Source organism: Erithacus rubecula, assembly GCF_903797595.1.
Source record: "Erithacus rubecula genome assembly, chromosome: 11".
Taxonomy (NCBI): Eukaryota; Metazoa; Chordata; class Aves; order Passeriformes; family Muscicapidae; genus Erithacus; species Erithacus rubecula.
Genome location: NC_136663.1, coordinates 191507 through 218183, shown reverse-complemented (window position 1 = coordinate 218183; position 26677 = coordinate 191507). Strand labels below are relative to the sequence as shown.

The 26677-nt window shown below is 45.2% G+C and overlaps 2 protein-coding genes across 5 annotated transcripts; one reads left to right on the top strand and one right to left on the bottom strand.

The window, feature by feature from the left end:
- Positions 1–311: 311 nt before the first annotated feature.
- PFN2 (profilin 2) lies at positions 312–5211 on the top strand. 2 transcript variants are annotated; one of them, XM_079315141.1, is made up of 3 exons: positions 312–603; positions 1456–1648; positions 3776–5211. In XM_079315141.1, the coding sequence occupies exons 1-3, from the start codon at positions 472–474 to the stop codon at positions 3871–3873; spliced, it is 423 nt and encodes a 140-aa protein (XP_079171267.1). In that variant the 5' UTR covers positions 312–471; the 3' UTR covers positions 3874–5211. The 2 variants fall into 2 exon arrangements, with proteins under 2 accessions (XP_079171267.1, XP_079171266.1); XM_079315140.1 differs by having other exon boundaries at positions 318–603; positions 3462–5211.
- A 2235-nt stretch (positions 5212–7446) lies between these two features.
- Positions 7447–26025, bottom strand: RNF13 (ring finger protein 13). 3 transcript variants are annotated; one of them, XM_079315130.1, is made up of 10 exons: positions 25947–26025; positions 23323–23450; positions 20487–20567; positions 16573–16698; positions 15583–15670; positions 13758–13848; positions 13151–13256; positions 11240–11333; positions 10114–10194; positions 7447–8874 (listed from the first exon to the last, which is right to left on the bottom strand). In XM_079315130.1, exons 2-10 carry the CDS (start codon positions 23434–23436, stop codon positions 8513–8515), a joined length of 1143 nt encoding a protein of 380 aa, XP_079171256.1. In that variant the 5' UTR covers positions 23437–23450; positions 25947–26025; the 3' UTR covers positions 7447–8512. The 3 variants fall into 3 exon arrangements, with proteins under 3 accessions (XP_079171256.1, XP_079171254.1, XP_079171255.1); XM_079315128.1 differs by having other exon boundaries at positions 25922–26019; XM_079315129.1 differs by having other exon boundaries at positions 25691–26017.
- Between the last annotated feature and the right edge of the window lie 652 nt (positions 26026–26677).

The window sequence follows — 26677 nt, the reverse complement described above, 5'->3', positions numbered from 1 at the left end:
CCGATCCCGGCCGCGCCTCTGCCCCTGCGGCCCGAGCCCCGGGGAGGGTCCGGCACCGCCCGCTCCGCGATTCCACCGGGCCGGGCCGAACCGAACCGAGCCGGGCCGGGCCGGGCCGGGCCCCCGCAGCGGTCCCGGGGCTGCCCGCACCGACCTCTGACATCCGAGCGGCCCCGGCCCCGGCCCCGAGCACCGGGCACCGCTGTCGGTCCGGTTCGGTCCGGTCCGGCCCCGCTGCCGGCCCCGCCCGGCCCCGCTGCCGGCCCCGGCCCGCTCCCCCCGGCCGCGGGGGCGGCGCCGGCCGCGCCCCTCCTCCCCCCGCCCCCGGCGCGGCAGCGCAGGGCTGGGCTGGGCCGCGCCGCCGCCGCCGCAGCGCTCGGTCCGCTCCGCCGCCGCACCGCCGGGACCGCCGCCCGCCCGCGCCCCCGGCCCGCCCGCCGCCCGCTCGCCCTCGCCCGCCGCCCCGCGACCATGGCCGGCTGGCAGAGCTACGTGGACAACCTGATGTGCGATGGCTGCTGCCAGGAGGCCGCCATTGTGGGCTACTGCGACGCCAAGTACGTCTGGGCAGCCACGGCCGGCGGCATCTTCCAGAGCATCACGGTGAGCGGGGCCGGGGCCGGGGCCGGGAGCGGGGCCGGGGCCGGGGGCACCTTGCGGGCGGGGGGCGCGGGCCCGGCCGCCTTTTTGTGCGCGGCGGGAGCGGCGCGGGGCCGGGGCCGGGGCGGGGGCGGCGGGCGGCCCGGGGCGGGGGGCGCGGGCGGCGGGCGCGGCGCGGCCGGTGCGGCGGAGGAAGGCGGAGGGAGGCGGAGGAAGGCGGCTCGAGCGCTGCCGCGCCGCCGGCTCCATGTTTTCTCCGCCAAGATGGCGCTCTGCCATTGATGCTCCCCCGCCCTGCCGCCCGCGCCCCCGGCCCGCCCGGCCCCGCCGCCCCGGCCCCCCGGGAGCCCCGAGCGGAGCCGCCGCCGCCGCGGCTCCCCGGCCCCGCTCGGCCCCGCCCGGGCGCGGCGGGCCCGGCCCGGTGCCGGCCGAGGCGGAGCGGAGCCGCCGGGCCGCGGGCGGGGGGCCGGGCCGCCGTGACGCTGCACTTTGCGGCCGCCGCGGTGCGGCCGGGCCCGCCGCGCCCCGGCCCCGGCCGGGCCCTGCCGGGGAGCGCGGGGCCGAGCGGGCGGCGGGAGCGGCCGGGCCCCGCGGCGGGCAGAGCCGCGGCGCGGGCGGGCCCCGGGCCGGGCTCCGGGGACAGGTGCGGACACGGCCCGCCCGCCCGGGGCCGGCCTGCGGCGAGCGCCCTATAACGGGCCCGGGCCGCGATCCCGGCGGCGAACAAAGCCCCGTGTGCTGGAGCACTTCCTGCGGGAGCCGCGGGAATCACTGCCTCGGCCTCGCCGCGCCGCGCTCGGCACAGATTGCAGCCGTGTGCCCGCCGTGCTAACTCCCATCTCTTTCCTTTGACAGCCAGGAGAAATAGATATGATTGTAGGAAAAGACCGAGAGGGTTTCTTCACCAATGGTCTGACCCTTGGTGCAAAGAAGTGCTCTGTGATCAGAGATAGCCTGTATGTCGATGGTGACTGCACAATGGACATCAGGACAAAGAGTCAAGGTGGTGAGCCGACATATAATGTTGCTGTAGGCAGAGCTGGACGAGGTAAGCACCCCTTTTTTTCCTCTCTCTTCAGATCTCTCAATTAGAAATGTGACCCTGAGCATAGACTCCAGCTATTAAGAAAATCAAACTCCTGTATTTAATGGCTAATTTTGGGAAGTGATGCAGGGGGTGGATGGTGGTGCTCTGAGTTCTGACTGAGAATTACACTCATCCCCATTCCCTCCTGCATCCCAGCCCAGCACCAGGCTGTGCAGTCCTTAACAGGTCTCTGACAAGCAGAAGGAAGCAGGCTGCAGCTCCAAACAGCCTTAGCTGGCATTCCATCACTTGATAGCTCAGGAGGGGTCTGTTAATGACAGGCAGTGGCTGCAGCTTTCTCGTAAATTGCTTGATGGAAAGCTTATTCTGCAGAGATGTGAATCTCATGTATGAGCTGCTCCTACCTAAAAAGTTCTACACTAACCCTTCTTGCACTTCCTATTGAGCCTGCTGAAGTCTGTCCTGGCAGAAAAAGCCCATCCACTTTGGTACCACTGAGAAATGTGCTTCATGCTCACACACCTGCTCCTCGTGCTCTTCATTTAACTTCCAGTAAAACCTATTATGGGGCAGCCACCCATCTGGGCTATGAAACACTGTCTAGGAGTGGTGTGCCTTATGTTGGAACACCTGGGCTAGCATTTTTGGGCTGGCTGTGGAACAGGTTCATGAGTGACAAGACTTCAGCTTACAGGTGTGAAACCAAAGGCAGAGCAAGTGTGTGTAGGCTAAAGCCCAGGGCAGGCATGCAGGAGGAGGATTGGTGGCACTGAAGGGAAACAGTTCTGACTTGTGAAATGTCAATGAGAACTGTCTTAAGTTTTTACAAGCAAATTGCTGTGGAGATAGAATCATAGAGTCACTAAGGCTGGAAAAGCCCTCCAAGATCATCAGTTCCAGCCCTTCTCCCGGTGCTGCCAGGGCCACCACTGACCCATGGCCTCAAGTGCCACAGCACATGGCTTTGAAATCCCTCCAGGGATGGGGACTCAGCCCCTGCCAGGGCTGGACAACCCTTTTGAGAAAGTTTTCCCAATATCTAACCTAGAGCTGCCTGCACAGCTTGGGGCCCCACTGTGTGATCATGTGTGGGCAGACTGGCTGCACATCCCCAGCTTGGCAAGCAGCCCCTGGCCCGTGGCAGCCCAGAGCTCAGGGTGTCCCCTCCCTGCTGGGGGACACCTGTGGCAGTTCAGAGCTGGTGACCCTCCAGGGCTCCTTTCACCAGGCAGCCTGGGACACCTTGCTGGAACTGGGGGAGCGGGACAGCCTCAGCATGACAATTGCCCCTGTGTTTTGTCTTATGTAAAAAGTGTGGTTTATAGCTGTGTTACTCCACAGAAAGTCTCAGCCCAGCTCACCCTTTGGGGTTGGTTACCAGCATCAGAGCAGTTACTCTGGTTCCTATAGCAGCAGTGGCTGCTGCAGCACAGGCCATGGGAATTTCCTTTTGTCACTCTCCAGTCCCACTTGCACACACACTGCACCCCTGCCCCACAGGTGTTTAAATTGCTGCCAGGACGTCCTTGCTGGCTGATGACTGATGGTGAGGCACTGCAATGCTTTTCTGACAGCTAGTGACATTTTTCTTAGCAGTGAACTCTTACAACTTCCACAGTTAGAAAAAATCCCTGAGGGTAGATTGTGCCTTCCCCCAGCCCTGTCTACATCTGCGTTTTAACAAAACTGTTAAACTAGCTTAATACCCAAATACTAGATCTTGAATTTGAGGGTTTTTATTGCACTGCTTAAAACTTGCATTATTTCCATGTCTAACACACTCTTTTAAAAACTTGTTTCTTTTCTCTTTCAGTCTTGGTCTTTGTAATGGGCAAAGAAGGGGTCCATGGAGGCGGATTGAATAAGAAGGCATACTCAATGGCAAAATACTTGAGAGACTCTGGGTTCTAGTTGTTAGGCAGACTGTTAAGTATTAGGGGAAGATTGCTATTAAACTTTCCTGGCGGTGAGCTTTAAACCTTACATTCTGGAAACTTTACTAGCAATGCAGGGTGATGGGGTATGAACCTGTGTCTCCTTTGTATCCCTTTGTTGGTGGGGAAAGGTGTTATTTTTTTTTTCCCTTTAATTCTTTTCATTTCTGTTTTGTTTCCTTGTGTACTCCAGCATTGGTTATAGTCATGGGAAAGGAAGGTGTCCATGGAGGGACACTCAACAAGAAAGCATACCAACTGGCTTTGTACCTGAGGAGCTCTGATGTCTGAGCAGCCTCTCCCCATGCACGTAGCAGCTGTCTGCACCACCACCCGCTTGTGCTCAGTGCTGCCAGACCCTAGATGGTAGTTGGTGTTTTTTATTTACCCATTTCCTCCTGTCATAACTCCAGCTGCCCCTTGTTCATCTCTGTAACCTCTGTAGGTAACCCAGCCCATCTGGCCACCCCCATGACCATGATATGCATGAGAACTTGGAACTGGGGAGGGGAACATGCCAAGTGTAGGCTCTGCTTGGTCTTAGCAATTAGTGTGATACTGAAACTAAACCAACTGAGATACTAAACAAGGTGCCGATTGTACAATCTAATTTGATCAATGCCTCTTCAGCACTTTGAGCAAGTCACAGCTCACTAGTCTTCCTTTCACAGAGCACGGTGGGGAGGAAAAAGTGCGTGCATATCTTCACTTCTGTCCCTCTCTTTGTTTCTGTTTTTTAAACCCATGTGTTTGCTTACACCCATTTTTATAGTGCCTGGTTTGTTTAACCAATTTGCCACTCAAAAGCTATTAATGTCACATTAGTTTTGTCATTGCACTTCACTGTAGGCTTAAGTCTCTTACTTTTTCTTGATGTTGTCTGAAGGTTGTACTGCTTAAAAAGTGCAATCACAAAACTATGAAAGGGTACAGATGTACTTCCTCCCATGACCTTAAACCACCATCCTAGGGACTCCCCAGACATTCCATCATTACAATAGCTCAGGCACTTTTTTTTTTTTTTGCCAGCTCCTGTTCTGTAGTTGACTTGTGCAAGGCTGCCACCGTGGCCATTAGCTAGCCTGGTATAACCAGCTGGAGTGTGTCTGGTTTCAGTTTCTCATAGGACCAATTTTAATTTGCAGCTTGGGGGTCAGGGGGTGGGGGGTGTTGTTTTTGTTTTTTAATATGAAACTGCAATGTCATTGTGGAAAACTGCCACCTTCAGCTACCCTGGGAGCTCTGACTGGCTTCAGTCTTTCTGCCAGATCACTCAGTGGTGCAGAGTTTGGCTGCTCTGAAGCCACTGTTTGCATGAAGGTTGGTAGTTTGTAAGCTAAACTGTCAAAATACCATTTAAAATTTAAAAATCTTCATCTGGCCTGTCACACCCTTGCTGCAGAAATGATGGAGTGAGCTGCCTTGTCCACGAGTCATCTGAAATGTCTGTAACCAAACTCAGTTCAGGCACGGTTCTGACCTGTATGTCCATTGCAAGAACTGCAGAACTCTGTATACTAAAGAATAAATGGGAGATGGTAGTGGTTGGAGTAACTGACTTGGCTGTCTTGTGATGAATTTTTTAATATGTATTCTGTGCCATACTATTGTTAAAAAAAAAAAAAAGAACTGTTGCTATTGTGAGATGGATTTTAACTGACTCCGAGGGTTTCTTTTGACTGGCACTACCTTAGGGACATTCTAGTATTTGCTTCTGTTGTTGGGCCTTGTGGATAATGTACAGATTTAAACAAATTCTTGTTGCTGATTTGTCCATTTCTTTCCCTGCACTTTGTTACATCTGGGATACAGTCTAACTCATCTGATTTAATATGCATTTCAAAAAATGCCATAACTATTAAAAACACCTTGTTTACAGACAGATGAAATAAATTTATTCCAACCAAACAAAACCAGACTGTTGGTAATTTTTCCGCCTCACACCTAGGAAATCCTCTGAGGCCCTTCAGTGCATGGCTGGCCACACTAACAGGAGGTCTAAATGCAGTTTTAGGTTCTGCAGGACAGCATAGTACAATAATATAAATAGTATGATAAGATAATATCATAAGTATTGTGATCATAGTACTTCAGTCAAAAGCCAGGCAGTCTTCAGGGTAGATCTTCAATCAGGAGATGCTTTCTCATCTCTTAATTCCACGTTTATCCAGCTCTCTCATGTGGGGTGCCCCTGCCCTCTGAACGCTCAAAAACCCTTGCTGCACCAAGCTGAAGGCAGAGGAGTCTGTGGTGGCCTGCCCAGGTCAGTGCACCAGGGTGGGACTGTGCTCCCCTCACCCAAACAGGGGCAGGTTTAAGGTCTCCATTACCTTAAAGGATTGCACCTGTGTTTGTTACTAATGCTGAGAACTCCTAAAAACAGGCTCAGGGGCTGGGATGGTGAACCCTGGAGCTGAGCCCAGATCATGGGAGGTGGAGCTGTAGAAAGGCTCTGCCTTCCTGGGCCCTTGAGCTACTCAGGTGTTCAGGACCTGAGAACACCTTTGCTCTCCCCTCCTCCCCCCACACCTTCATCACGGGTGTCAGCTGCACCTGCTCCTCTGCTTGGCACTAGACCTGGGTCTAACAACCCTTCCTATATATAGTGTCCATATGCTCCCACTGCCAAGTGTCTGTGTCTGAACTGGATCTCCCACACACCCAGAGCACGGAGCAGACTCCTGCTCAGAACAGGCACAGATTGCAGATCTGCCTTCCCCATACAGCACGAGTGAAGCTGTGCCCAGTGTGTGACACAAGGCTGCACTCACCTTGGAACTGCAGAACTTGGCTTCTCCCTGGTCAGGAGGATGAGGGTTTTACATTCCCAAAGCTGTTTCTGTGGTGAAGGCCAGAGTGGATGGAGCTGACTGTAGCAGCACCTGGGGCAGAGCAGCTGCTGGCAGCACACACCAGGCACTTGTCACCACATTCCTGAGTGTGACATTGCTCCTTTCTGACCAAGTCCCCTCCCTCGAGGTGTATGGCACCTCTATATTTCTGCTTGGTTAAGAATTAGGTGGTGGTCAAATTACTTTTTCAAATGCATTGTTGGTGAATTTTCCTGGCATAATTGTGTCTGTAACTGATTGCAGGCACTGGAATTACTCAAGAGCCATACTACAAAGTTTAGTTCAGTTCATGGTTCTGGAACTTCAGATTTTGGGAAGCCTGGAATACATTAATGAATAAACATACACACTCACAGCAACAGCAGGGACCTATTTTAAGAAACGTCTTTCAGCTTAGTAATTACATTTTCAGAAACCATTTTCCCATTTGGACTCACCTAGATACATGCACACTGAAGGGGAATTCTGCCTGGTGAAAATACACCACTACACTAACTGTCATTACCCCATGGCTGCTGGCACCAGTGGTTTGGAGATGAATCACCCTTTCATTATTATCCTTTTACTGTGCCTCATTGTGCAAAATAAACTTTCCCTGCTCTCAGCCAGGCCCAGAAAAGCAGGGGGTGTGACTGCCTAGAGTGTGAGGTCAGAAATCCCATCGGGGCCCCTCACCTGCCACCTCCTGTCCAGGTTCCAGCACTGGGCTGTGCTCTGCAGGTGCTGCCAGCTGGCTGGGAATTGTTCAGAGCACCCTGCTCCTCCTCCACACTCCCCCAGTCCAAACTCCTCCTCACACTAGAAGTGAAAAAAAATAAAGGTTTGCTGCATAACTCAGAGCCCTGCACGTAGCACTGGTCAGTGCAACTCCTTGCACTGTGATTCACAGTGTGACACAGGAAACATCTGCTCAGGACCCCAACAGCTCTGCATCTTCAAAAGCACTTCAACCTCAGAAATGTAAGTGTACACAAGGTCTCAACTGATGCAAAAGTTCAATACACTTCTGGTATTTAAAGTGGAAAACATGTTTATTTTATTAACATTCTTTCAAGCTTTCCTTAGTCAAGGCCATATAAAAAATCTCCATTTGAGTATATGCATGGTTTTACTTTCTACATAGTTACAGAGGTATTATATAGAATCTATCTTTTTTGTGATACACTGGTAAGTACTGAGTTCTGTGAGACAGGTGTAAGCACTTGTTTTCCAATCAGGTATTGAAAAGAACAATGTTTTATATACAGTTTAGCAGACTAATGCAGCATAAAATGCTCTTAGTAAGAGGTATATGAGCCAAGGATCAATATAATACTTACCCTAAACTTTTTCTATGTGGAACAAAACCTCTGTCTCAGTTGTCTCCCAATTCTACAAAGTAGTAGCAAGGAGGGATAATTAATGTGGTTATGGTGGACCTGACCTTGTGAATTGCTCAAAACTAAACATATATTCTAAATTTCCTCATCCTGGGAATTGCTCAATGGAACTGCATAAACTCAGCTACCACGGCAAACTCCAAGGATTATTTGGAATCACTGCTTTGAGATAAAATTGGAATTTCTTCTGCTTTGTTTTGACATACCAGCACACAGAATATTGATCTGTTCTACATTTGCCTTCCAGCAGTGGTGACAGTTTTTAGGAAAACTATACAAACATGCAAATACAGTTTTCGTTGGGCCTAAGGGGTAACACATATCTACATGTAATAAATATTGCTCTCAGGATGACCCAGTTGCAGCTACAAAACGGAAATAAAATTTTTCCAGAAAAATCCCATTTCAACAAGAGACATTTAGTCTCTGCGATATTTCTATTGATATAAACTATTAACATTATTCATTAGCATTGTGAAGTCCAGTTTAACTGTTGGCTTTGAGAAGACAGAACGTGTGACTGAATACCTGAATCAAAAATAAATCTACCTGTAATGATTTAACCAGAGTACTACTACATGAACTGCTGCCGCTATCAAAGAAACCAAACGTATTACAGATTAAAAGAGATTCCCTATGCAAAGGTTGGTAAATAGCCTGAAGAACCCTTTTGTTCATACACCTATGGGCCATTAGTGCTCAGACAGTGTTTGCCACCCTGTACTCCCTGTCCTGGCTGGGCTGCAGCTGGACCACCACGCTCTCCTCACTGATGGCATTCTCTGCCTCACTGCTGTCCCCGTTGTCGTTGTCATCCTCCTCGTAGTCCGAGGAGTCGGCGCCGCTCTGCCGCGAGCGGGACTCCAGCGCCCCGAAGGACTGGGTGCTGACTGAGGCCAGGGGCCTCAGCAGAGGGGTGTTCTCAGACACCTCATTCTCCTCCTGGCTGCTGTCTGTCTCCGAGTCAGAGTCCCCCTGGGAAGGGACCACCTTCTGCTTACACACAGGACAGGTTTTCTTTGTTTTCGTCAGCCATGGGTCCACACACTTGCAGTGATATGCTGTTAGAAAACAAAACACAAGGACATCATTCTAACAGTGAAAAGGACAGGGAAACGTGCTAAACCCTGTTCCTGCTCAGTGACACAGGGGAATTTTTGAACACAACTCACACAGAGAATTTTAGTCCCAAATTTGCTGGCACGTAGCCTGTACGGAACACCTGACAGCTTAGGATCTCAGTACATGCAATGAGTACCTGTGCTCTCTTCTGAGTGAATGGGAGCAGTACTACAACAGGCCAATCTGATGACAAACCTTAAAGCTTTTTAAGCAATCCCATCCAATTTGCAGCAGGCATGCCCACCATCATCACCCTCACATTGCCTCACCTCCACACCAACATGTATCAACACCTCATTATTACACGGCATCACTGCATGATTTTGTGCATCTTAAATTAGGTCTGCAATTGGCACTGCAACTAGACTGTTTAAAAAAAAGTACTTGTCTTACTTATGGTATAAAAAAATTCAGCTTTTCTTAGTGAGAGAGACTTCTACTTGGCAAAGAGCTGGTATTTACATGGGCCAGCAATGCCACGTTCAGTACCTGGTCAAGCACACTGGAAACGTGTTCTCCCCATGAACTGATGGTGGGGGCTGGTGCTGTCCAAGTTACCTGAGCAGCCCCCATGGGGAGAGATGCCATGGACCTGCTCTTTCTCTTCTGAGAACTCCTTGTTTGTCAGCCTACTTTGAAATTGGTTTCATGACTGAGGTTCTAAAAGGCTCAGCCTGTGAGCTGTGCTGGTTGTGTACAGAAGACTGTTACACCTCTGCAGTGGGCTGGACTTCAGAAAGACTTACAGGGAAAATATTTCACTAATTGACTTCCAGGTGCAGTCAGGCAGTGGCAGCAGGACAGACCCATCCCTTCAGCTGCAGCCCTAAGTCACCAAGAGCTCTATTAAGTTTTGTGATTTATTTGTCTTGGGGAAAATAAAGGCCTATTCTGTTAAAGTATTACAATAAATATGGGTATTCAGGGGACAGCATCAAGCCCAGATTTTCTTTCATGTGTACATGGAAGGAAAAATGCAAAGTGGGAATGCTAGCTTGCTTTTCAGCTTTTAAAAAGAGAAAGCAAGCTTTCACTTTTCCTACTTTGTACATTCACTCCTGCGTATTAGCAAAAAGGAATTTTATAAATCACTTACTAAATATATGTGCTGTAGGTTTTGGACAGTGTTTTGGAAAGCTGTTTTAATCTAACTCCAAACCTAAAATACAGCTGCTTACCATGAGAGCATGGAAGGATCCTGAGCTTGTCTCCATCCTCATATTCATCCAGACAGATGGCACACACATCGTATTCATCTCCTACAGCACAGAACTGAGAATTAGTGGGACCTTCAAGGACTTGCAGCAGAACCTCCTGACAGCTGATTCCTCAGGCTGATGGAGCCACCACTTCCCCCTGCCCATGCAGGGCAGCTCCTGTCACCTGCAGAGCTACTGTTGAAATTTCTGCCTCTCTGGCAGCTCATCCACTTTATGTTAATAAAAATGTTTTAAACTGTGAAGTTCTATCTCTACCTTTTTTTTTTAAATACTTATTGAAAGTAAGATAAAAGGATTTGAAATATAGCGTTCACTTTACTATACAGGGATTAATAAGTTACTGACAAAACTTAAGGCAGAAAAACAGCAGCTAAGAAAACTGGATAAAAGAATAATAATCAGGAATGACAGTCTGGCCACAGCAGGAAGTTCAGTGTTTTGTAACTCAAACTTCACAAGCAGGATACACAGCACCAACAGCACTGACACTGTGTATGTTGCTGTGCTGTGCTACATGAACAAAGAAGAGACACTTTCTAGAGGTTCATGCATTTCCATTTCTTTTTTTGTCAAGGGTTTTACAACATGCTCCTCCCATCAGTTCCCATGGCTCTTTCCCCTTTCCTGAGGGCACTGGCCTCCAAAGCTGCTCCAGTCCTGCAGTGGCTTCAGCCCAGCCACTCAGAAAAAATGGCAGAAGGAGAAAAATGAAAAAACTTTTGAGAAAAAGGTAGTTCAGTGGGTAAAGCAAAAGCTGCACAGAAGCAAAGAAAAATACTACATCCTGCAGTATCCTGCAAAGATACAGCGCTGCAAAGTGACAGCTATTCTCAAACAGGCTCATCTCCCCAGGGCATCCCCTGGCCAAGAACAGCAGCACCCTCAGTAAAAAATGACACAGCAGTGGAACTTCACACTCATGTCTATGACAGGTAAGTACAAAGAGTTTCCTGCTTCCATTCAAAACTCTTCTATCTATTTCAAGTGTACTCAAAATTACCTCTGAAACTTAATACCCCTTTGACTTACAAGTTTTTTGGTGTTAAAAACAATAAGGTTCAAGTTAGACAAAGAATGCACTTGCCTTTCTTAAACTTATGTATGGGAAGTTTCTTAAGCTGATCCTTCCTAAGCCGATTCCTTCTTGCTCTGTGTCTGTCCTGAACAAATTTTGTTATCTGGAAACACACAAGGTAACATGAACAATAAGTTACACCAATACAAGAACAATTAAAGCTTTGATTTATGAAGCATAAGCCTAAAGGATGTTCTCCATGAACAAGGCACCTGGAACTGAGAATACACAGGGTTTTTGTGAGAGCAGTGAGAAACAAGAAGGTCCATATACTACATCACATAATGGCCATTGCTGAGGCCTGTGAAAAGCAGGAAGCATTCTGCAGAGCAAAACACAACTCAGTAAGTTTGAACAGTTTTCCTTACAGATTTAGATTATTCCAGCTGTTTCAGAGGATTATTCCCACATTCATCAGAACTGTTTCCATATTACCTAAAACAGCACTTGGGGAGTAAAGGGTTTACTTTGAGTCATTGTTACATGTTATACCATGCCATATCAAGACAGCTCAGTAAAAATATAACAAAATAACTAGTAATACCAAGCTCTCTATAACTATAACTATAACAAAGATTCTATTTCCATTTTCTTAGTAGTCCCTAAGGCTATTTCTAAAAGCTATTTTAGTTCAATTTCTAAATCTAGCACCTGCGATACATTTTTTTTCAAATATGATGACAAGCAAAGAAATGAACAAAGGATATTTCAATCTAAACTGCTCCTTCAGACTCTTTCTAAACAATAAGCTGTACCTACAAACTGCAGGTTTTTTCTGCTGTAATCCAGATCCTTAGTGACAATCAGCATCTCATGTGAATCTCCTAGTCAAAAACAAGATTGTCTCAAAGAAGCAGGGACAGAATCAGAAAAGAATGAGGACCAAATCCAAGCTGGGATCTCCCTGGGATCAATTTCACTGGCCCAATGAATTGTCCAGTGCTCTAGTCTGTTGAGCTGTCTCTGAAGCCTTTCCATATGCAAGGGAATGAGCATCTCTAGTACAGTAACCTGTAAATTCCCTCAGTGTGTCTGGCTGCTGACAGCAGCACTGCAGAGAACTGGCTGCAAAGCACCAGCACCAAGCACCAGCCAGGTGTCAGCCCTTCCCTGCAGCCCCCTGACCCTTCTGACAGCTCAGCCACTGTCCCCTGCACACTGTCAGCTTCAACGGGCTGGTTTTGTCCAGAAGGACACTCTAAGAGACAGCAGCAAAAACTGCTAAAAATAATCATCTTTCGGTGATCATTCTGCTTTGTTTTCAGACAGAAATCACAATTGTGCCAAATATGCCCAGGATTGTCAATTAAATAGGTAACTTGCAATGCAAAAAATACCAATGCAGAAAAATATTTAAGTAGGTGTTTATACAGCAGTTGATGCCTTACTTGCCTTTTATTAAAAGGTAAAATAATAAATTTGGCAGAGATTACAAAAAATGGGATGTTAAGTATCCTGAAATACATAGCTATGCTATCTTACCATTTCAAGGAAAGAACCCCTGCAGGCAGTGCATGTGCTGAGATCAGTGCTCTGTGCTCACACACTCAGAACCACACCTAAGTGCAGCACAAACAGTGAGCTCTGCTCCTGGAGCAGGGTACAGGAGCACAAAGACAGGTCACTCTGCACAGGGACAAAGAGCAAGCCCTTGTGGAGTGTAAGAGTGGCACTGAGGACAGTTTCTGTAAGCAGTGACATGCTGGGCAGAACACCCAAAAGGCTCCTGATATCCTTTTGATAAAATCCTACCCCTGTTTGTTTCATTGAGAAACTACATGATTACAGGTCAGCATGGTACAGGTATGTGCAGTACACACAGCTTCACTCTTCTTTACTGTATACCTTACTCTAACTTCAGTGTGTGACAGACCCAGATGATTTGAAACAAAAAAAATATTATTAAAAGAAAAAACTTACCATAAATATGACGATGAGAATAAGACAGATCCCTACTATTATCAGGAAAGGGATTAAGTAGTACTCCAAAGGAAGACTGAACTCTGGGATTAACACAACATGGCCACTGTGGGGAGGAAGAGATAACACTTTCTAAATTAATGAGAACTCAATGAACAAGCTGAAGAACAAATACAGTAACAAAAATAAAGCAAATGATTGTCACACAAGACACACTACAGGAATCCTACCTGTGCACAACAACATAGAAAATTCACTCCATACCCACACAATGTAAAGCTAATTAAATAAAAGGATAAACTCTTTCTTACAATATTTTTTGAGTTAAAACTATTTACTGGCCTCAATCAGACCTAGAGAAACCAGGAAAATCACCTCATAGCTGCTTTGACAGCAGCATGAAAAAACCATAACATGACTTTCAAACGATACAGTGAAATCATTCTTACTCACTAAAGCATGAGAGGTTCCTCTCAGGCACAAGATTTCACCTGAAACACCCATAACCTCTGTCATCCCAACATCCTATTTTAAGCTGTAAATGTTCAAGAGAGACAGTGATCTAATTAATGCAATGAGTAACACAGGGGCATGTGAGTTAACCTACCCTTTTTCATAAGTAAACTCCTCCTTAAGAGAATTAGCTGACTTCTCACCAATAAAGACAGAAGGAATGTCAATCTTCTTTAAAATCTCAACTGTATAAAAAAAAAGTAGGGAAATACAACTATTATTATGTGGACAATCTCTGGGTACATAAGATACAAGACTTGAACATTATGAGACTATCACAACAGGAAGACATTTTAACATATGACATCCAGACCAACACACGTGCACATTACAGCTTTACTTCACATAAGCACTATTCTTTTTCCTACACAATTTCTAGGGAATTTATTGCAGGTAGAAAAATCAAAATTCCCAATGAAATAAAGGGAGACTAAAACCAAAATATGTTGACAAAAGAGGATCACAATTTTAACCAGAACACCATTCTTCACTCAGAGATTCAAGCAAGTCACATAGTTCCATTGATTTCCAGAATTTCTGGCAATTCAGAAGATTTTGTGAACTGGTTCTGTAAGTTTTAATTAAATCTGTCTTCCCTCCTTTTCACCCCAAACATAAATAAACATACTGGAAACAACTGTGGCTACATATGGTGAAAAAGAAGAAAGCAGAAAATTAACAAGTCCCACACCTTTATTTCAGTCTCAAGAAACTGGATGAGCTATTGTCTTCTGCTTACCAATGAAGGCAGAAATAAATGAAAACTTATCAAAAGATAAATCCCATATCCTAGAAAACTTTCTCCTCAGCTTCATTTTATATTGATTGTCTCCCTAATACTTCACATTTAAGGCCCAAAGTAACCTGAGTTTAGTCCATCTCAAAGCAGTCAGGTTCCCCAAGGCAAAAGCACACGTGGCTGAATGTCAGCTCACACTATGAGGTCTGTGCTTGTTGTGGACTTGTTTTATGTTTTGGTTACTCAGTGAAACCTGAAAAGAAGATTCACATGGGTTGAAAATTCATTAAACCCACTTTCATGTAACTGCCTGGGCTGCTAAACTCCCATTCAGTTTGCCAAAGTTCATTCCTAGTTTACTCAATGGCATTTCCATTGGAAAAGAATTTATTTTCCTCTTATTTATTTTCTTGTTCCACACTGAACAGGTTGAAAACTGGACAAAATAAAGAAATGCCACAAAGAAAGCAATAACAGCACTAGAAACACAAAGCACATACCAGAGAACAAACCCAACATTCTGACTAGCTTTCAAGATGTTCTGAATGTATTCACTCCATGAAGGTTAAAACTGGAACAGCTAACACAAAAAACAAATAGGAGATGGTGCACTGGCCTCTAACTACTCTTTTTCCAACTGAAAATAAGTGTATGTGATATGCTAGAAACCATTTGTCCAGAGGAACAGGAAGATGCACCCAGCAGGGCAACAAACTGCAATGACAATCACAGATGAATTTCATGATCTGGTCTTTTCCAACCTAAATGGTTCTAGGACTCTAAATACTAAAATGTCATATTATAAAGTTTGATTTCCTTTTTCTACTGCATTTTCCACTTTTCCTATATTTCTACTTAACTAACAACACATCAGCTATTTTCTTTATCAGTAATATAAATCTAGGTCAGAACACTTGAACTAAAATTTGAAGGAATACCAGAAGAAATGTTCAGAGAAGGCACAAGTCAATGCATCTGTTCTTAATGCAAATATCTTCTGCTATTAAATCTTAAAAGCAAGAAGATTTATCTGAGTTTTTTGCTTAGTTTGGTTTTGGTTTGTGTTCGTTGGTGGTGGTGGTTTTGCTGTTGAGGTTTTGAGGGGGTTTTGGTGGTGCTGCTGTTTCCAGTGAGTGAAATGATATTCAAACAGGAGAGAAGAAGTGATACCTGTACTTACTGTCGTTGGATCCCATGCTTATGAGGTCATCAGAATCGACATTGTGCACTATAGCTGCCTTGTATCCAGCTCTCTGGGCATTCAACACCTGTAAGCCACACAAAATGATTACTGGAAAGATTACTGCTTCCAAATACAGGAGCCTGTCTGCTGAGATGAGGTGCACTTTTACACAGTGATTCATACAGACACAATTGCACTTACAAACCACATGTCACCTTTCAAAGCAAAGTCATATCATTCAATCACCACGTAACTCAACCTACCAGACAGCAGCAAATTAGCTGAATCTCCTTTCAGTTCATGAAACTCAACACCAAACTGAAGAGTCCTCTTTTCCTTAAGACATCCTTAGCTCCCCATTGTAATTTTCAAGAAAACTACAGTCAAACACAAATCATTCTAATTTTGCATTCTTAAAATCATAGCACATTAAGGGCTGGAAGGGACCTTAAAGATCGAGTGGCTGGAGGATGTCCAGAGAAGGGAACGGAGCTGGGGAAGGGTCTGAAGCACAAGGAGTGGCTGAGGGAGTTTGGGGGCTCAGCCTGGAGAAGAGGAGGGTGACAGGTGACCTCACTCCCACTCCAACAGGAGGGTGCAGCCAGCTGGGAACAGGGCTCCCATCCCAGGCAACCAGCAGCAAGGCAAGGGGACACAGCCTTAAGCTGTTATTGCAAAGTTCAGGTTGGACATTAGGAAGAATTTCTTCACAGAAAGGGTGAAAAAATATTGGAGGTGGTAGAGTCTCCATCCCTGGAGGTGTTTAACAAAAGACTGGACACGGCACCCAGAGCTCTGGTGTAGTTGACATAATTGTGTTTAGTCACAGGCACATCACTGGCTGGACTTGTGAGCTCTGCTTTATCTGTCTGGAGACAGTAAGATTCTCCTTCCCTTTCATGCCAGTATCTGTTCCACTGTTAGCTAGAGAAATTCTTCTGAAGTACTAGTAAACTCTTTGAAACAGAGGGGGAAATCACATCTTACCTTAACATCAAAGTTGCACTCCAGCCTTCGGATCAACACAATAAAAGCACCAGAGGAGTTGTCCCTCAGTGGAGGTGGGGCTATAGGCTCACATGCATTCTCTGGTTTGGAATTTATTAGAAATCCCTAAAAAATAGGAGCAGAAAAATAAGCTTCATTTCTCTTGAACAAAAGGGACAATAGTCAAGTATATGGAAAGAAAACTGCACATTTTCATACAATAGCTAAACAAATTCTAGTATCAGCTCAGTCCTATGTCATAGTAAGATTTCTACTTTCCTGACTAGGTATTTTGATTCATCAGAATTTTTATGTCTGTAAAGAACTTGCAAGTTTAAAAGAAAATAGTTTTTCTAATTCCATCATACTCGGACTCTACAGTACAATTCAATAAAAAAGAAGAGGGCATTGATGCAGTTTAACTCTTGCTCTAAGACAATATATGGATAATATGCAGACTAATCAAGAAACCAGAAGTACAATGGCCTAAGAAGCACCAACACAAACTCAGCACTCACCAATTAACAACAGAACACAAAGCCCCATGTATGACCCCAGAGCTGGCCTAGCACACAGAGCAGTTGGTTTGCTATGGTAAGCAAAGCTCACTCAGTAAGCTACAGCTGAAAGCTTCAAGAGGCAGGAAACTCTGGCAATATCAACTTTGAACCAATCTTTGAGCTGTTTTCAGGTGGCTGAGATGGTGGCCTTCTGCAGGCAGTCTGTAGCCACTTACTACAGAATCTGACAGACTGTGTTTTACAATTGCATACTAATAAATCTTAATCACAAGCACTGAAAGAATATACCATTTTCATTGTATTGTAACAAATATCATAGCATTTTAAATAAGTAATTAAAATCTTAATGCAAAGAAAAAATTTTAGTATAATATTCAGGTCTAAAAAGCCATCATTTCTACATATGTGATGACATCTGCCTTAATTAAGACACTGATCTGTCTAACAGTTAAAAAGGTCAGAATCAAAGCTCCTTATATCTATTTCTGGTGTATTAAATTGGCTCACTACATGGGTAAATCACTTAATCACCCTCTGATTCTCAATATAGCCAGTAAACAACTACACAGCTTTAACACACCTTCTCCCCATGGTAACACCCACTGGGTATGGAAACGAAGCCTTGAGGGGAACTGCAGAGAAATTCCTGAGTTACAGAAACTCCTGCACAGCTTCATTACACTTGGGGATTAAACGGGCAACGTGGAACTAAAGAGTGATCCACCCTTTTACCTTAACAGCTTCTCTTTTTTTGTGTAGCAGTTCCTCTCCACGCTGCAACATTAACAGTGCTGCAGTCGGTTTTGGGGCCAGACACAAGTAACACCAAAACAACTCCCTGCCCAGGTGGGCTGCCCAGTCTCCACAGGGTGTGTATGATACCAAGCCCCCTTCCCCAGAACTTGGAAGGTGGTCTGCCTACATTTTTGTGTAAGAATTCCAAGCTGTAAAAGCACTCATATCTCAGGTGTAAACCTTCATACACTGTTCAAAGCAAGACAAGTAAATTACTGCCACTGTGACTGATTCCATGCAGTCACCTCTACAGTAAAAAAGGGAAGGAAGACTGAACTTCCCACAAGCCCTAAATTGCCTGGATGGCCCAACACAACCTCCACTCTCATGGACAAGTGTTTCAATTGCCCAGGTGGAACAGAAAATACATTTTATCCAAAATGAGCACACTGACTGACAGTGACTTGTATGAATGTGATCTGAAGGACACAAATAGTTGGTGTCAGTGCAGAGCAGCCAGGTCAGGCGTGCCCTCGGTGCTGAACTCACACAACACACCACAGCTGCACCACCTCAGACAAAACTCCCCAGGAATGTCAACACCAGAACTGACCTGGATATTCACCTGCCTTTAGGTACTTTTCTAAGCCACAGGACTATGACACCAGTTCACAGCATTAACATCACCACATGTAATCTATTTTTAAATAATTTAGTTTTTACCTCCCCTACCTTATATTACAGAGAGAAAAGGAATAAAAGTCTTCACACCAGTTACTACTGCCACCAGTGTGTCTGGACAGCTTCTACCACAGCAGAAGCCTGGAAGAGCAGAACATGCCTTATCATTGCTGTCTAAAGAAAAATGCATTTATCTAACCTCTCACAGTTCCCTCCCATTTTACTTGCAACTTAATCTCTCTTCTGTTAATTTTCCTCAGTCCACCTACATATCTTCCTGAGTTCCAAGTGACCACATTAAAGACATGAAAAGTAATTATCCTGCTGTACAAAACTTTCTTGCTGCTGTATTTCAGAAGACACCGGGTCTTCAGAATTTCTCATCCAGCACAAAATAATGATAAAGTCTAACCTGTATTCCCATGGCCATATCCATCTTGGATAGTTTTTGCATATTAATAATTTTGCATGAAGTCAATAGTTTTCCCCTTTCCAGTTCCATTAACATTTGCAAACATTTACATCTTACTTCTGTCTTCTCTAAGACTAGGTGAATTTTACCATTTCATATGGTATAATACTTATATATTTTCCCAAGTCAATGAAAATGAGATCAAGAAAACTTAAAAAAAATTAAAAAGCCAGATGCCTATTTTCTTCTAGTTCAATAGCATAGCACTTCCTAGTGCCTTCCCTTGATATTGTTATGACCAGCTTCCAAGTCATGGCCCAGCATCCCAAGGCCAACATGAAGTAAAGACACTAACAGATGTGTAGTGTATCTGCATTTTGCTCACTTACTGATACAGAGTAAAATAAAAGAGCAGGAGTGTAATGGAGACTTTAAGGACACCGGGGGAATGGGGAAACCTTCTCACCTGCTATGGGCTGCGCACTGCAATTGAACTAAAGCCAGTAAAGAGGGTCACAGGGTCACTCCCAATCCCTGCCCTGACCCCAGGCTGGCAGAGTGCAAGGCACAGGCAGAGCTGCAGCTCCTGAGCTTCCCACTCGCTGCTCAGCAATGCCAGGAGAGCAGCAAACACAACTGGAACTCCTCCAAACACTGAGCAACAGCTGCTCCCCCCAGCACACTCAGCCTGGGCCACACCAAGGAAATAATCCCTCTTGCAGGGTGAGAGGGCTTCCCAACTGTACAGAGACAAGGAATCTTCCAAACACATCTTTCAGAAACTTGTATCAGACAAGTCTGGCATCCACAGACTCCAGTGCAAGGTAACTGACATCATGTGTCAGTATTGCCACTGAAACACAGAAAGCAGGGATCTGCCAAACTTCTCTCAGGTTTCCATAATTCACCTATTTGTAATTTATTTGTTAAAAATTTCAGCAAAACAAAGATTACCAAAGTTCTCTTCTTTGGAGAAGAATCTGCCTATTCACAGGCAGTATCAGATCCTTTGCACACTTATTTAGTTTGAGCAGTTGATAAATAATTTCTGTCTTTATTTTCCCTTGGTACTACATTCCTTTAATTTTTATCTTTTTTAGCTTACAAAGGAAATGTTAATCACATACAGTTTTCTTTAATATATTCAACACACAAGCAAAGGAAAAGAAAGAATTCATGCACTTCCTGCATGGGCAGGCAGGTGCTCAGCCCCCTGCAGGAGAGCAGGGCCCCATCACACACAGCAGTGACTTGGGCACACAAACACCACACTCAAAATCCCCCCTTTCCTTCCTCCCCCCACTTTATACCCTGAGCAGGATGCCACAGGCTCACCCCTTTCATCCTCTGTGCTGGCTGTGCCTTCTCCCAGCCATGCACCCCCAACCTCCCCCAGCACAGCAGGAGGAACAGAAAAGGCTCTGGCTGTGCTGGCACTGCCCAGAAATAACAGAACCAGCTCCACACAATCAACCTGTGCTCAGCACAAACCCAAACACAGCAGGCAATGGGGAGAAATAAACTCTAGCCCAGCTTAAACCAGCACAATATATACTGCTTTTTACCTTCAAGCCTTCTGCTGGCAGTCTGTAGCCAAATCTAGCAGGTAGATCATCAAATGTCTGGGTTCCATTTTCAAGGTTATACTAAGAGAAAAACATTTTTTAAAGAATTAGGTTTGCAACAAGACAGAAATAGTTAACAAATATAAACAAAACCAAACATCACTGTGTATTTTTTTAAGATTGAAATACTTATCAGACATAGAACATCTTGTTACCATGTCAATGAAATTACAAAATTGCTTATTCCACCTGTCTTCTACCCACATGTTAACATCATTCTTTTCTTATCTAGCTGTCAAAATAAGAAAGTAAGTAATAGGTATTTTGTTGAACTATTTGTATGGTAGATCTTTCTTTCTAATGTCTAAAATTCAAACACCACCATATGTGCAGAACAGAAACCACAAACAAACCAAGCAAGCAAAATCTGAAGAGCTGGGACGTTTGGATGTGCAGTATTCATTGGATGATTGTGGTGGGGGCTTTGCCCTGAATTCATTTGTGTACAGGGAAAAGAAGCTTCTAAGAGGTGCTTTACTGCAGACAAAGAATAGTCTGCATATGCCATCCCTTCCCAATTCCCTGCTACACATTCAGATTAGTAGCTGAAAAGTATCTCCACAGTTTAGTTTTATAATAACTACGAGCTTTCATTTTAAAGCAGAGGAATGCTGTGAAAGACCCTAAATCTGTGCAAGCTTTGTTTCCCCTTTCTTTGTTCATCTTCTCTGGCTGTATAACATGCCTGACCAACACAGAATTCATACACAAAATAAGTGCTGTGTATATACGGCGTATTATTTTCATTTAAAAAAGTGTTTCATACAAAAGTTGTGAACTCTACAGTCAATGGAGCTGAAGGTGCATCAGCTGTTTTCTTAAAGGGTTTAGTGAGTCACAAAGGTTTGTGTATTCACCATATCACCCAACTGTGCCACTGAAGAGCCAAGCAAGGCCCTGCTTGCTTCACAAGGATGTTTCCTACCAGGCTTGGACAGGTGAGCTCAGACTGTAGCACAGAGAAAAACACTGCCATCATCCATCTGAAGTCTTCCAAAGGAGCAGTGCCTGGAAGGAGCTTTCTTCCCACAGACTTTGAGGGTCAAGATGTAGGAATGGAGCCAAATTTCAAGGAAGTTTCTGTGTAACCAATGTTCTCAGCACAATCTCTCCTCCTGACCTTCCACGCCCACCTTTCATCCACCTTCTTCCAAACACCCTGAGCTCGGGCTGCTGGCAGCTTGCCCTTGAATCTCTTGACAAGCCACAGCTTAGGCCAGGATTTGACACAAACCTATTTCTTTTTACCCCTTTTTTATAAAATAACCAATCCCATCTCACGTGCACATAACAGCACCTCATACAGATATGATCCTTTAAGGGTGCAACTATATGAGAACACCGAAGCATAAAACCATTCCTAAACTAAAAGGGAAACAAGGAACTCCACTGCTTGGTATACCCAAAACTTGGGCCAGAGCTTTGCTAACAAATGGGTAATCATTAAATGGTGAAATCTCTCAAGACTGATCTGTACACCAGCAATTCCATGTGACACAGTGCAAACATTCCCTCTTCTGAGCATCTTTTAAACATTCCACTGGCTCCTCTGTATAGCAGTTTAGTATCTAGTTCATCTCTTCATTTCTTACTCAAGATATTTTCAGAATAAATCTGCAACTTCCAAATATCTGAGAATAAAAGACCCTTTTTATATGGAATTATTTTAGAATACTACAAATAAAGCTTAAATTAAAAAAAAAAAAAAATCAAACTAAACTTCCAAAGTGCCCTGTTTTTCTTTGAAGTTGGAGTGGGTTGTTTGTTTTAAGTAACTTTTCTAAGAGAGGAAGAAGCAAGAATGAGTTAGGATTTTATGAAAAGAGGAAGCACAGGCTAGGTGACAGTAAAAAAGGGGGGAAAGGGAAATCGTGGTTGCAGCAAAAAGTTTAAAATTTCACAATAAAATGGTGATGTCAGTGCCACAATAAAGCAATTATCTATCTGCATTGTTTCTTTACATTTTTTCTATAGAAAGTATTTATACTTTTAACAACCTGAAAATCCCAATGTCATACCTCAGTATTCATCAACCCCACTTTACCATAAACTTTTAAGTATTTTTATTTTAAAATTTGTCTCCAAGAGTTTGTCACTCTGTTCTCCAAAACTGGTATGACATTAACAACTCTTCTCCATATCACTGGAACAAGCAGGAGGCTACAGTAAATAGGTTTAATTGTTTCAGTAGCTTAAGCTTGATCCTACAAAGACATTTATAACCTCCTCCTTAAAATGCCACAGTATATCAAACTGGTAATAAGCAGCACAGCATCAGCTTTTACCAATGATCTATGTTCATTTTACTGTTTATTATTTCCCTTAATGACGGCAGATATTTTCAGCTACTTAAAAATTGTATCTAGGTATAAGATACACAAAACTCCTCACAGACAAGGCCTCCAGCCCACATAAATAAATTATACTAGCCATAAAAGATGATATAAATCCAGTAACCCTCCAAACAGCATCCATCACCAAAACTTAAACTGCTGTCTAAACCAAAGAATGCAATTAACAGCATTATAACATGAAACAAGACATCTGGTCAGAGAGGAACTCTGCAAATGACTAAGGGAATTGAGCACATACCACCTGTAAACTCATTTGAAAGTGTACAATTTATTGTTTATTGAAGTAAATTGTTAAGACAGTTCCATTCCAAGCAACCTGCTAGAGCATTTATTGCATTTACTGATTCATTAATAGAATAGTTGAAGAGATCATTTAATTTTATAGAGATTTCATCCATGTAGAAAAACATTATTATACTTACTGCTAAAATGTCTGCCTCCACAGGTAAAAGATTCAGGAAGGCAAATAACTGCACAGTCACAATAGTGTATATCTGAGTGGCAGACAACATCAGCATTCCTATTGATAACAGCATATTTCATTCAATACCTGCAAGAAAAGAACCAGAGTCAAGGCACACAGCAAATTCTTTCCTGTGTCATTTCACAGGACTCTCACTCACTTAAAACTTTTCTGCTAAGGAAGTATGCAAAGTGTTATTCAATGTACACCTCTGAGAAACAAGTAATCTTACACTTATATGATTATTTTGGAAGTTACATGATTATTTCAGAAGCCTGTTCCTCCATGGGAGCAACAGCAGTTGTCACAATACAAAACAATAGAAATGGGTCCATTTCTGGGTCCAACATAGCTGTAAGAATTAAAACAGTTAATAGACAAGTATCAAAAGTAGACACTAAGCACTTTATATAATTATGCAAACATCTGGAACTCCTCTAACTCCTTTTACTAGAGTAATTAAAATTACTTCACTAAAAACTCAATTAGGTCATCCAAAATACTTGTTGAAACAATTTTTTGTCAAAAACCTCCAAACTGTGGCTTCTTATATAAATGGTTTCATGTGAATTTGTTTTCATTTGACTGCAGATATTTCTTCTGAAAACTGGCTGTTGACTTAACAGAGAAATCACAGCCAACATTACTACTTCAGGAAATCAAGAAATCCCTAAGAATTCCTGTCCTTCTGACCTGTCCTTCATGGGTTTTTCAAGCAAAAAGCATTGTCCCATGATGTGAGGTTCTCAATGTTAATTAAAGCAAACGCCAGAGAGATAGATTTGATTTAAGCTAACATGAAGATAACTAGAATTTATTACTACTATTTGGAGGAAATAGCTGATACTTTTAAAAACAGATGTCATGATTCTAACTTGGTCAGAATCAGACATATAATGATTTGTGAAATTTTCAACTGGTTCATAGAAATGAAGTTACACTCACAAGAAAAAAATGGCAGTGAGTTACAAAACAAATGAACTTTTATTATTAAATTAAGATTTACCACCTTGTCTCATCAGCCTGCCCTAAAAAAGAGGCCATGAAACTGGAAAGGTAAACCATTGTTTCAAAAGTACAGCCATTTTTACTATGACAGAAACAACAGTACACCTGAAGCTATCACAGCACTTTAACCAACACAGCAAATTCAGCACAGAGAAAAGCACTAAAAGAGTATTAAGCAGGTTAGAATACACAAGAATTAAAGTTGTCCTTGCAAACAAAATGCATATACAGTGCACTCTTCCCTGCCAAAGGTACATACACACAATTTCTACTGTGCCCAGGATCCGATGCCACAAATGCAAGCCAAAAACCCTGACAATTCCTGAAAGTGCAGGCTCCTTGGAAAGCATGTCCTCTCAGCTGAGGGAGGCAGCTCAGGGCACAGAAAGGCAGGTGTGAGAAAAGGGAACTGCTGTAAGCCAAACAAGTCAAACCTGACTCTTCCACACCTGACACTTGATTTACCAGTGTGGGCAGCCAAAATCGTCTTTAGATAACTGTGAGCATTTCTCCTGGCTGCCCGTGCTAGAGCTGAGCCCGAGGAGCATCCCCTGGCAGGGAGGGAAAGATGTGGGTGTGCAGGACAGCAGAGCCACGGGCAGCAAGGCGTCCTGCAGCAAACACAGCGAGCACAGTTCAGACAGAGGGCACAAGGGCAGCACCCAGCTCAGACACAGCAACGAGCTTCAACAGCTTTGGGCCAATCTGCACAGATGAGGCTACACAAACTACACCTCAATATGAAACTTGCAGGTATCTGCATCTCAATCAACTCAAAATGTGTTTCTGAGCATAATACAACACAAAGCAATTCCACGTTCACATGGTTATGTTCACGTTTTAACTCCATGAGACAGCTTCTCCCTCTCACTTCTGAAAAAGAAAACCTTGGACATCTGTAAGAAACAAACTTAATTTCTATTATTTTTAAAGTCAAATGAGATTATAAACCTTACAGCAATCACAAAAAAATACGAACATACAGAAACTTTGGGACAAATTCCAAATATTTTGGTTGACTGGGCTGCACCTCCCAAGATGTCATAAGCAGAGCTAGTAAGAGCAATTCTCGCTCACATCCTCTAATCCCCCATATCTGAATTTTTGCATTTTGATGCCATCGTCTCATTACTGACACAAATCTCCATCTCAGATCTATTACAAAACTGGACAGTGACGCCCGCGAAGTAAGACCAGCATTCGCACCTGTTAAGAGCAGGAACAACTCCTCCCAACTAATTTTAACGACTTTACTAATAACTCTGCTTCCAGCTCGGCAGACTCCTCGCCGCTCGTTGTGCTGGAAGCCCAAGCAGCACCCCGCGCACAGCCAGCCTCAGGGAGCAGGGCCCGAGCTTCCCGCGGGCCGGGAGCCGAGCCCCGCTCCGCTCAGCCGGGCCGGGCCCGCACAGCCCCGGAACGGCCCCGCCTCGCCAGCCCAAGGGTGGAGGCCAATAAGCACTGCGCAATGGAGCGCGCGGCCCGGACGCGCTCAGCCGCCGCACGGCCGGAGCGCCCGGGAAGCCCCGCAGCCGCGGCCCGGCGCTCACCTGCGGCCCGGGACCCCGCCCGCGCTCCCTGCGGCCCGCGCCCCGCGCTCCGGGCGGCCTAGGCCGACGCCATGGCGCCTTCCGTGCGATCGGCGCCCGCGCCGGAAGTCCCGCCTGCCGCCGCGCCGCCGCGGGCGGAGGCCCGCGACAGCCCATTGGCCGGGCGGGCTGTCACTCAGCCGCGGCGGGGCGGGCTCGGCTCCGCAGAGGGCGGGGCTTCGCGGTGGCTCCCGCCCCGACGCCAGGGGGCGCGCGGCACCGCCGGGGCCAAAGCGGAGCGTCCGGAGCGGCCCGCACAGCTGGGAACATCTGGAGCACGGATGGGAAACATTTGGGGCACGGCTGGGACATGCCTGGGGCACATCTGGGAACATCTGGGGCACGGCTGGGACACGGATGGGGCACAGCTGGGGAACATCTGGGGCACGGCTGGGACATATCTGGGAACATCTGGGGACGGCTGGGAAACATCGGGGAACATCTGGGGCACGGCTGGGACACAGCTGGGGCACATCTGGGCACATCTGGGCACGGCTGGGGCACAGACCCTGAGAGGGCAGAACGCAGTGCGTGTCTGCAATCCCACGGACGCAGGGATGTGCATGTGCAGTTCCCGTGGCTGGAGAATCTCTTGCCCTAAACAGCAAAGCCGAACTCTTGGTCGAGAGAGGGTTAATTGTTTAACCCGGGGGTAAGGACTCCCTCCGGCTTCACAGGAGTCGTGCGTATTTCCCAGCCATAACATCGCAAGTATTT

Excerpts from the sequence above, each read along its gene's own strand:
- PFN2 (XM_079315141.1), top strand. The coding sequence starts at position 472 with ATGGCCGGCTGGCAGAGCTACGTGGACAACCTGATGTGCGATGGCTGC. Across the intron at positions 604-1,455 it reads GCATCTTCCAGAGCATCACG|CCAGGAGAAATAGATATGAT; the intron begins GTGAGCGGGGCC and ends TTCCTTTGACAG. Across the intron at positions 1,649-3,775 it reads TGTAGGCAGAGCTGGACGAG|CATTGGTTATAGTCATGGGA; the intron begins GTAAGCACCCCT and ends TGTGTACTCCAG.
- RNF13 (XM_079315130.1), bottom strand. The coding sequence starts at position 23,436 with ATGCTGTTATCAATAGGAATGCTGATGTTGTCTGCCACTCAGATATAC. Across the intron at positions 13,849-15,582 it reads AAGCATGGGATCCAACGACA|TTGAGATTTTAAAGAAGATT; the intron begins GTAAGTACAGGT and ends TTTTTTATACAG. Across the intron at positions 10,195-11,239 it reads CATACATAAGTTTAAGAAAG|GAGATGAATACGATGTGTGT; the intron begins GCAAGTGCATTC and ends TCTGTGCTGTAG.